The sequence below is a fragment of the Hemibagrus wyckioides genome, linkage group LG19 (assembly GCF_019097595.1).
Source record: "Hemibagrus wyckioides isolate EC202008001 linkage group LG19, SWU_Hwy_1.0, whole genome shotgun sequence".
NCBI lineage: Eukaryota > Metazoa > Chordata > Actinopteri > Siluriformes > Bagridae > Hemibagrus > Hemibagrus wyckioides.
In genome coordinates this window covers 11,678,411-11,689,661 of record NC_080728.1, presented here as the reverse complement: position 1 = coordinate 11,689,661, position 11,251 = coordinate 11,678,411, and the positions used below count along the sequence as shown (strand labels likewise).

At 38.5% G+C, this 11,251-nt stretch overlaps 1 protein-coding gene across 3 annotated transcripts in view; it reads left to right on the top strand.

The window, feature by feature from the left end:
- The first annotated feature begins 5,025 nt into the window (after window positions 1-5,025).
- The window catches only part of dock4b (dedicator of cytokinesis 4b), a 97,278-nt gene continuing 91,052 nt past the window's right edge, over window positions 5,026-11,251 (top strand). For all 3 annotated transcript variants that reach the window (XM_058416954.1, XM_058416955.1, XM_058416953.1), the window contains exon 1: window positions 5,026-5,215. In XM_058416954.1, the coding sequence (XP_058272937.1) occupies window positions 5,179-5,215 (37 nt within the window). In that variant the 5' untranslated portion in view covers window positions 5,026-5,178. The remainder of the gene's footprint in view (window positions 5,216-11,251) is intronic.

Genomic DNA, 11,251 nt, shown 5'->3' with positions numbered 1-11,251 from the left:
GTGTTGCTAAATTTCTAAAAAGAGGCTTTTTCTCATTAAAAGTACGCTCAGTTTGCGAACTAAATACTTACGAGTGCCACTATATTGAGAAGTGTGAATTGTTCAGGTACTACTACTACTAATAATAACAACAACAATAGTATTTTACTCATAAGCATCTTCAGGGTACTGAAGGACAATGTTCAGATGAATCAAAAGTAATTTCACCTTGTAATATCTGTAATAATAACAGTAATAACATAATAATAAAAAATGATTAATTTTAAATTAAAATAATGGGGAAAAGATCGCACAGAGAGTAATTAATAATGGAGAAAGGTGGGATTTTAGTTGAGATTAGAAATGAGGAAGGGTGGCGCAGACATAGAATAGAGAGGAATAGAGTTTTGGGGCAGCAACACTGAAAACCCTAATGTAGAGACTAGATGAAGAGACAAATGAAGAGGTGAATGTCAGATGATCTGAGTTTGTGTGATCTTGAGTATAGAATTAAGGATAGGTAAGTAGGATGGGCCAGACCATGCAGGGACTTTAAGATCAGAAAGGTATCTTATAGTGTATACGGAAGTGAACAGGGAGCCAGGATAATGCTTCAAGGGTGGGGATGATGTGTTTCCATGGAGTCCATAAAGAAACAGCAATATAGGAGTCAGTTCTTGAAGTAACAAAAGCAGTGAAGCCTGGTAATGCACATGAGGTGAAAGAAAGCTGTTTTAATTATGTTATTAATATGTGATAGATGTGACAGTGTGGAGTCTAGTGACACAAGTCTTCTAACCTGGGTCGAGGTAAATAGTTCATTGTAGGACATTATTTTCTTTAGTATTGATGGGGATGCAAAAATACAGCCTCACATTAGTTACTGTTTAGCCTTAAAACATACAGTAACAAAAACGGAGGTCATACTGATTGCATCTCCATATCTCCTTGTAAACACTTGAACACGTCTCAGTTTGCCTATAGCAATAACCAAGTATCTGAAATGCTCAGCACTGGCAGCAAACAAACTGGAATATGTTTTAGAAAATTCTTGATTAGTTAGGGTTAGAACATCCCCAGTGTGCCAGCTATTCTTAATATGCATCTTCACATGGATCACTTTATAAGAGTTACTGTATAAGACATCCTCTGGATTTTTTTCCTTCCTGAAATACAGCTTGAAATCAGAAAGAGTACAGTCTTATATCCTGAAGACTAACTGACCATGATGAAATGCTGGCACTGAAGACTCCTTCCATAAATGTTAAATAAAAGACTCGTTATGGAAAACATCACCATATTAACGATTATACATATTCTTTGGTTAAATGAACACATTTTTAATCAGTTCATTATTAGTATGTTCCTTAGGGTATATCCTGCATCTGCCTGTGAAGTAGATATAGAAAGTATAATGACACACTCTGACGCTCTTGTGGTTCTTTATTATGACTGACTTTCGTCTCCCTTTGCCCTGGCTTTATTCTTTTGTGATGTGTGAAGTTGTATTCCCAAAGCTCTCCACTCAGACAGTGTGCCTGCTCATGCACAAAGGGCATGTGATAGAGGTTATTCTGGCATCATTCCCTGTGTGTTCGGTTGTTTGCATGTACGGGATTAAACAGCTATGAAACAAGCACTCTAATCTGCAAATGGCAACTGAAAGAGAAAAGCATCATTACAGAGACACAGAAAACATGTATGTTCACTATAATGAGCATGACCTCAATTCTGATCACTTCACATCTAGCATACACACCGACACACTCCAGATACTGTTATTGAGTGGGTTTTTCTGGGGGTGACTGACAGAAAATGACAGTATTATGAGCATCAATTAATATTTACATACATGCTTATTCAACTGATGATTATGTGATTCAGAGATGTTTGTTCTGTAGTATGAGGAGACATGTTTATCTATCTATCTATCTATCTATCTATCTATCTATCTATCTATCTATCTATCTATCTATCTATCTATCTATCTATCTATTTGTTTTCTGTTTATTTTAGTTTCATTGAGAGAGTAATGTAAGGTTTTAAGACAAAAAAACATACAGGAAACTCCTCATTAGATGAAATGTAGAACATATATTACAAATGATTGAGTGTCTTTAAAGGTAAACATCTTCGCAATATAATTAACACTGCTTACACTCATATACATACATTAACATGTTCAGTGACATGTCTCCCACAAGCATTATAGCCATTTGTTTTAGCTGCTTAAAGCGAACCATTCATATAGCTTCCTGAACAACTTTACTAACACTTGCTCCATTTTTAAGTTGAGCCACATATACTGACTGGTCATAAGGCAGCTTGTGCATAAGGTAAAGGGCTGTTATATTCATCTAAGCATTTTCTGTATGTATAAATTAGGTGAATAACAGTGAATTAGGGACATAATATCTAATGCAACACTACTGCATCAACAAAAATTTAACAAAACCTTCAGTTCATCTGCATTAAAGCTTCAATAATCTGCTACATTCTTCTCCATTGTATACATTTAGGCCAAGACAGTGGTGTCCAGTTTTATCCAGAAAGGGCCGAAGTGGGTGCAGATTTTTATTCCAACCAAGCAGAAGCCACACCTAAGTCTACTAAAAACCAAGATTCGATTAAAACCAAGATAAACTAATCAAATATGGCTACTATTCGATTGGAATGAAAACCTGCACCCACACCAGCCCTTTGCAGATAAGCTCGTACACCATGGGGTCAAGGGATCTAGAAAGTCTTCATCCTAAAGGAATCTGGTCTGCTTTGGATCATTCTCCTGCTGAAACAAAATCCAATTTTCTCACTTCTGCAGAAAAACAGCCTCTGTGCTTTCTATTATTCACCATACATTTGGATGAATTGGATAATAAGACTGTTCTCCAGAACTGGCTATTGTTCGATGCAAGCTCATTTGCAGATTTCACCTTTACTTTCATATTCTTGAATATGAATATGAAATATGAATATGAAGCTGATTAATCATTTCCTTTGCTTATCTCTCCCTCTCTAAGCATACTTGTTGTTCCTGTTTTTGTATTAAGGTGTCTTGTGGTTATTTGTATTGATGTCTCAGGCAATCCTTGCTGCTATTTCTTGATTTTATCCATAATTATGACTGTATGTTCCATGTTTTTATTCACAAGTTCTTCATCTCTGAAGTTCTTTTTGCAATATATTCCACTGTGGAGGAAGGAAGAATTCATTTTTTGCTGATCTGACAAATGTAGAGTGGCTTTCATTGTGCAAGCAGATGACGTGTTTCTCAAAACTTACTTCCCTCTTTCTAATCATGTTTAGGATTTCTGCTAACCAGCTCAAGTAATTCACAGTGGATTTATATAGGGAATTACATTTAATTTCTGACATGTTTCCCTATCAGAGTAACATCAGATATAGTTCTTCACACTTACTATGGATTAACTGTTACAACGAGAGAAGGCTGAAGTGTCCAAATCCTTTTTTTGTTTAATTATGAACTATTATTTTTAAACATAATAATCTATTTTTTTAAGGAAGTGTGGCTTTTTGTATGTTGAGTGTTCAAATGGACATCAAACTATAGAAATAATGTAAAAAATAAAGGATGTGTTATATGTAGGCTAATGAAGTGTTTGGTAATGAAATTAGAATATCTGCTAGTCCATCCACCCATTTTCTTAGTGCATAACCTGGACAATTTAGCGATGCCAATCAGCCATACAACACATATTTTCAGATTGAGGGATGATACCAGAGTACCAGGAGTACCAATGCACACCGTGCACACATGCCTAGTTCTGTTTAAAGTGATCGTGAGAAATAATTACCGTACAGTGATATGAAGTGAGGTTGGGGCTGAATTCATTCTAGCACAGATTGTGAATTTGCAGGTAATAAAAGAAAACCAGGTGGATTAATAACGCCATCGTTGTGCTTTTGACCTCTACACTAACTTGGGAGGACAAAAACTAAAAGTACACATCAAGATTCAAGAGGCTTTATTGTCACTTCAACCACACATAGCTGACGCAGTACATAGTGAAATGAGACAACGTTTCTCCAGGACCTGGTTCTACATAAACATACAACATAAAGATCAAATACAACACAGAGCTAGGACCAAAGTTTTTGTCCTAGCCACATAAAGTGCAAAGTGTGCAACTAGGTGCAACAATGCAAAGACAATACAGTGCAAAAACAGTAGGTACAAAAAGACAACACAAAAACAAGACACTTAGCACCGAAAAAGAAAAAGAACATATGTTATGAAATGTAAGAAATAAAATGGAATAAAAAGAAATGTACAGAGTAGCAGCGGTTGAGGTAGAGCAAATAGAAATAGGCATAAACATAAATATAAACATAGCAGCGTAATGAAATAATAACAGGGTTTGAGGTAGTGCAATAAGTAGTGAACAATATAAGTTATGTGTGTGTGTGTGTGTCCACACAGGTGAAAGAGTGTGTGTGTGTGTGTGTGTGTGTGTGAGAGAGAGAGAGAGAGAGAGAGAGAGAGAGACACAGAGTTTTGTACAGTTCAGTTCTCTTTAGTCTTTAGTCTTGTACAGTGTTGTCCAATCTAAGTATAAAACACATAAACGGACAGACTAAAAGACCTCTGTGTGTGTCTGTGTGTGTGTGTGTTTTGTTTGAATAAAAGAGTTTTACATTTACATTTTTGTGCAAGGTTTACTACTTAGTTGAAATACTGCATGAAGACTGCCAGTGGAATTTCTGCCTTGAGATTCATTAACACTGACCCATGTTTGTGTATGTACATTGTTTATGTAGATTTCTCAGCAGTGAGATATCAATCTGGGAGACGTGGCATCCGTATTGTCTGAATTTAGCATTAGAGTCATAATGTCAGTATTTTCTCATCACAGATGTCGCAGTGGTACACGTCAGAGCCCGGACTGTTTAAGATGATTATAATTACAGTGTTAAACGCCTTTAACTTTTCATCTCAGGCTTTGTGAGGCTTTGGAGACGTCATTGCACTACAGCTCCCAGCATGCAGCGCGGTGCAGCCGCTACGCTGGTGTGAACGCTCTCGCGCTGTGTAATATACTTGGTCGCTCGGGCACTCTGAACAATGAGTGTCGGCAGTGCGCGAGGAGCCCGGAGAATGTGAACGTGTGATTTAGCACCAATGTTCAGCGCTGTGCGATTCGCCTCGTGTGGTCTTTCAATGGGTGAAAAACCGTAAACATGTGGATACCGACGGAACACGAGAAATTCGGAGTGGGTAAGTTTTTCGCGTGATTTTGACAGAGGTGTAAAGTGCGCGTGAGCTCGAGCTCGAGCCGGAGCAGGAGAGGAGCGGAGCGAGTTTGTGTGCTGAATGTGTGCAGCTATTTAATGTCCATCTCACTGGAAAACAAGCGAAACGCAAAGCTGGTGCGGGGTTTATTCCGGTTTGCTTTGTTTAATTCAGTGTAGTTTATTTTCCTAGAATGTTTGGAGCGTTTCTTACACCTTGTGGGAAGTGTTTGGAAGACGTTCGTTTGTTTGTTCACGCGTAGCAGACCGTGCGTATTGTATAGCAGTAGGCATTGTATGTTTTTGTTTTTAAGCACGCGCACACACATTATTTTTGAACATAAGCACCACGGCGTTCATACAGCATTGTTTCAGCAGCATCCCAGAGCTAAAGTCCCTCAGCCTGCACCCTGAACCAAATCAGTGGGAGGAAAACACACACACACACACACACACACACGACTGTTTTACCATACTCGTGAGAACCTCACTTTGACATTATTGCTGTTCCTGCCCCTAACCCTAACCACTGCAGCCAAAAGGAAACATTTTGGTTCCTTTTTTTTTTATTTTTTATAAAATAAAAGCAGCACTTTTTGTCCAAAAACCAAAGTTTTCTTTGAATGGATCTGAACAGATGTTCCTGTCCAAGGTCAGAACTGTTAGATATTCCTATATCTGCTGGGACATTTGGTCCCCACCATGAAATAAAAAACAGGTCCACACATAAACAAATCTGCTTTTCAGCATGTTAGTGTAGTGCGTTTGTGTCCCATCTGCCTCTTGCTTTCATTCATTGATTTTTTGAAAGCTTGTTTTCTTCGCTGTCAGAAATAAAAGCTTCCAAACTGTACTTTTGCTTGTGTCTGGTGTGGTGCCATCTGCGGGACATCTTTTATTGCTTTAGTTATGTATCTTATACCTGAAAATATGCCCTTAAGGACCAGTGGAAAAAAAAAAATCTAATTAAAGTCTGACCACAAAAGGAAACAAAACACAGCTGATGTCCCTTGTAATGATACCACCCCAGAGATACGATCTGGAAAAGTACACATTGACACCTTTATTCCTGCGAATGTTTTCCCCTCGAGACCTGATTTGCTGACAAGAAAATCTTTCTCTTGTTTCCTGTGTTAAATGTTTTCTTTCATTTATCCCCCCCCTTCCTTTTGATCTAGTCTGATGGAGAATGAAGTTATGTCAAGAGTTAGATTTTTATCATCATCATCAGCAGCAGCAGCAGCAGTGACGCGGCTTCAGAAGCTGTTTTATAGAACGCCGTTTCCTTGATTTTGTTTTTATGCTTGTGATAGGAATCGTACATGTTTCAGAGGGTTGTTAAATGACATGTTTAGTTTCAGATGAACCATGTCGGGTTTGTTCCTGGTTATTCATTGTTTTTACTCATGTTAGAACTGTTGTGGAGAAATTGACTGGATGATTTTGAGGTAATAGTTGCACATTGTGTGTTCATAAAGGACAGTTTTACAGTTTATTAATGCATTGTTCACGGCCACATTATTAATTATTATTGTCTGATTGCATTCAGTCTTTGGGAGCTTACACATTATGGCATGAAAAATGGAGCATCGATATAAATTTGTTTATATATTCTTGTATATAATTATGTTTTGGGTTGGTTTAGTGTTTAAGGTGTTGGCCTACTGAGCGGAAGGTTGTGAGTTAGACTTGGTGAGTTACCAAGCTGCTACTGCAGGGCTCCTGAGCAAGGACCCTGGGCCTGGGTGCCCCTTAACCCTTGTATGAAATATGAGTTAAAAATATAAGTTGCTCTGGATAAGGGCATCTGCCAAATGTGAAAGCAGGACATCAGTTATGATAGATGTTTTTACACAAGTCCAACAAAATTGTGTTTAGTACACTGTATCGAGATTCACTGTGATAAAATCACTCCTCCTTTTCTATCGTTTTTTGATTCATTTCATCTTTAGGTGAAGTTGGCTGCTGCTGTTCAGACAGAAACTGCGCAGTTTTCCCCATGCCACTGATCTTACAGAGGCGTTCTGTACACTTTTCCTGTGTGGGTTTATCTCATTTAAAATGGGCCTGGGATTATAAAGCATGTTTGATCTAGGCTTCAGTTTGCACCAAAGACAGCGATTTACATACCAGTGTTTAATTTGAGATTCTGGTGTTTGATGTTCATGTGTGTGAGCAGCGGAAGTGAGCCAATAGGCAGCTATTGATAAAATATGAATAGACTGACTAAATTAGCACAGATATTACCCCTAGATTTGTGTCAATCTCTCAGTCTCTCTCTCTTGGTAATATTCAGATCGTGCAGCCCTCATGGTCAGTTTGTCCACCTGTCTAGATCAAGTAGCTCTCAAAATTCCCTCAGTACATTTTATTTATTCATATAATTCACCAACAGAACACGATATGTCCTCGTCATCATTTACACACCTACTTGTGTTCCACTTATTAAGATCTGGATTAAAGCCATTTTAAATTCAAGTGAGCAATTAAAAAAGGCTCTAATAATTAAACAGTGGGTATTATTGTGGTTATGGTGGGCTGTGATTTTACAAAAGCATAATAAATAAGAAAAAAAGAAAGACCGACCCTGTTTTGAGAACCTCTGTTCTATAGGTCAGCTGGACTGGGGTAAAGGTGAAGGAGTGTTGTGCTGCGATTGGACAGCTGGAAATTCCCACATGCTTCAGGGAGGTGTTTAATGTTTTCCTTCTTCTTCATCTTCACGAGACTGAATGAGCTGAAAATAGCTCAGAATAGACCGAGCACGAGACGTGACCTCTGCAGTGCTGTGTCAGTAGCCGGATGTGTTTGTCCGACATGTTTATTGTTTAATTTCTGAGCAATGAAGTAAAAAAATTGTCCCTCATTAGGTGCAATATTACAGTCAGTCAAGCATGATATAGCTCATCATAATTTAGTATCATTCTCCCTCCTTGGGATGCTTCAGTGATTTGTGTGTGTGTGTGTGTCTGTGGTTTTTGATAGCTGTTTAAGAATGCAAAAATTTACATGAAGTTTCTCTGGGTCGATTCAGTATTATGTGAAGCTATGCAAATGTGCCAGAACTCTGTAGGAAACTCCGTTAGGAAAGCGAGTTTAAATAAAGCGGTCAGGAACATTCACAACAGCCATGAGATCTGAGGTAATTTTGTACCCCCTCAGACTGCTACCGATTTCCGTACCCCGCCTCCCGGGGAGGGCAGAAGGTGAGAGCCGTGAGGCTTGGCAGCGTGTAATTTGGGCTCATTGTGTAAGCGGCCACCCTGCGCTATGCCCTGTGGGATTAGCAGGTTGTTTGGCAGTGCTCTAGGCCATTCCTTCATTACACATCCGCATGCTGTAATGACTGGAGTCCTGAGGTTGGAGGAGGAGGGCCCAAACAAACACCACCTCGTGTGTAATTGCTTCTTCATCTGCTGAGCCGAGCCATGTATTTGGAGGTGATGCTCTTTCTGGAGAGGATAGCCTGATTTAGTGTGCTGCCTGGGGAGCTGCTTTCTCTCCTCATGTAGTCTGTTTAATATGAATAGCATGGTATAAACACACACACACACACACGATTTTTAATGGGTAGAATTTAATAAAGGAACCTCACATTAGCTTTTGGAGCTAGTCAGTGCATTTGTGCCAGTTTCCCCATTGTTTTTAATTGCTTTCCTGCTAAAATAAGGAAATGGATATTCAAACATCATGGCGCTGATATTTAAATCTGAAAATTTAATCTAAGATCATTTACATTTCTGGCATTTGGCAGACACCCTTATTCACAGCAACTTACAATATATCTCATTTTATACAACTGATCAGTTGAGGGATAAGGGCCTTGCTCAGTGGCCCAGCTTGTTGGACCTGGGATTCACAACCTTTCCATCAGTAGTCCAACACCTTAACCACTAAAAGCTAACACATCCCCATGTTCTGAATTTAGAATAAACTTCTAAATTCAGAAGGTGGTTCTGTCAAGGTCTTTTGAGTAGTAATCCCATCTAGCCTGTGTTACAGAAATACCTCTGTACTTTTTAACCTAATATCTGTTACCTGTGTCTTTAGTCTATGTGCTGTTACAACAGGCAACACATTTACCTGTACCGTGAGAAGAAAAGGGCGACATGATGATCCGAGACACTCTAAGAAATCTAAGCATTCATTGAATCCCGTCACTAAATGTTTAGACAATTTTTTTTGTAGAAAACTCTTATTAATTCTACAATCAGTTGTGTTTGTCTACATTTGTGCATTTTATTTTTTAAAGATTTTGTGGATCACAGGGTTGTACAGTGTGATTATTCTGTGCTTTCTTTTGCAAAAGTTTTTTCTTTTGCAAAAAATTCCCCCCCCAAAAATTCTTTCACACCTTTTTTTTTTTCCTGTCTCTTTGCTTCACAGATGAAAGCACCTCTGCTCTGACCTTCTTTTCACGTCACTTATGAAAAACAGCACATTCATGCGAGCGTAAATGTTTTAATAACAGACCGGGAAAGATTACACACCACATTGCCACACACTTCGTACACACTGGAACGTTATTATCGTGTTAGATAATGATTAGTTGGAAAGCTGCTAATATCTCGAAAATAAAATAACTGTGAACGTTAACAGAAAAACAAATCAAATCAGAGCATAACTCTTATAACAGGTAGGAACAGATGTAGAACAGAACAGAAATGTAGAGACTACAATGAAAATTGAGCAGCATGTGCTGTTTCTTTTGTTTGAAGATCAGCAGTTACACACAGTCACATGCTGGATGGGAAAGAAGTTGTTGTGGTAGCTGTGTTTCCCTTTGCTGCTATCACTGTGTGTGGCTGGGCAAAAAGGTGATAATCTGTCACCCACAGCTCACTGTGACCACGCTGACTAAAGTAGTATCACAGTGACAAATCAGGTCCACAGACTAGCTGGTGTTTAATCAGGACTAACAGAACGTCTGATCCTGTTATTCTGAACACAGCAGGGAAGAGCTTGATGTAATTTCCTTGCAGACTTGCAGTCATTTTGTCTCTGAATTTTCTTATATAACTCCTAATCTGCCTGCAGTGACCTGACCCTCTGACCCCCGTGACCTTAAAAGCCTAGAGGTGGTAGTCTGGCAGATTGATGATCGTGTGTAATTAGGTGCAGTGCAGTTTTATTGTGACGGCCGTGTTAATGTACAGAGTCTGATCTGAGAAAATGATTAAGTCCAGAGACAGGTTTTGAGAATGTGTGATTGTATGGCATGTGATTCTCCATAAAACTGAGATTCGTTTCATAATCCAGTTCCTCCTGTTTTTTTTTTTTTTTTTGATTGTGTTGAAATATTCTTGATCTTGCAGCAAATTTGCAGCTTTTTTTCTGTGGAAAACGTCCTTGAATTGCTGAAATTGTCTGTCTCATTACCTCAGTACCTTGTTGTAACATTGTAGTCTTAGTGTTTATTAAGATGTTTTATATATTTGAGGAAATGAATAAGTGACACAGAAGGTTAATTTATGTTTAAACGTTGTGCTTACATTTCACTGTGTCAAGAAGTCAAGATGATTTACTGTCATTTTAACCGTATTAAGCTGATGCAAGACAGAGTGAAATGAAACCATGTTCCTCCAGAACCCTGGTGCTACATAGAGACAGAGAGCTACATCAAACAACACAGAACTAAGGGCTAAAGATTAAAGGGTTAAAGGACAAGTGAGTGTGCAAACAGACAATACAATACACTAGAGAACAGATTCATAAAATCTTTAAATTTTGTGTATAATAATGTGAATTTATTCACAGCGATTAAGCAAAGATAGCAGTCATTCACCCCTAAGTGTAATATTATTACTAAAAAATATGTATTTATTTATTTATTTTTAAGAGACAGGGGTAGTGTTTAGGGTTGTGCAGTGTTGAGCTGCCCCCCTCTTCACATCTGTCCTTCCACTTCTGTGTCCTTTCAGCCTGAGCGGGGGTGAGGGGTGGAGAATGCATTCTGTCTTTTCCTTCCTCTTATTCTTTCCCCATTCTTTGTCTTCTATCCTTTGGCATACTTTGAGCAGTG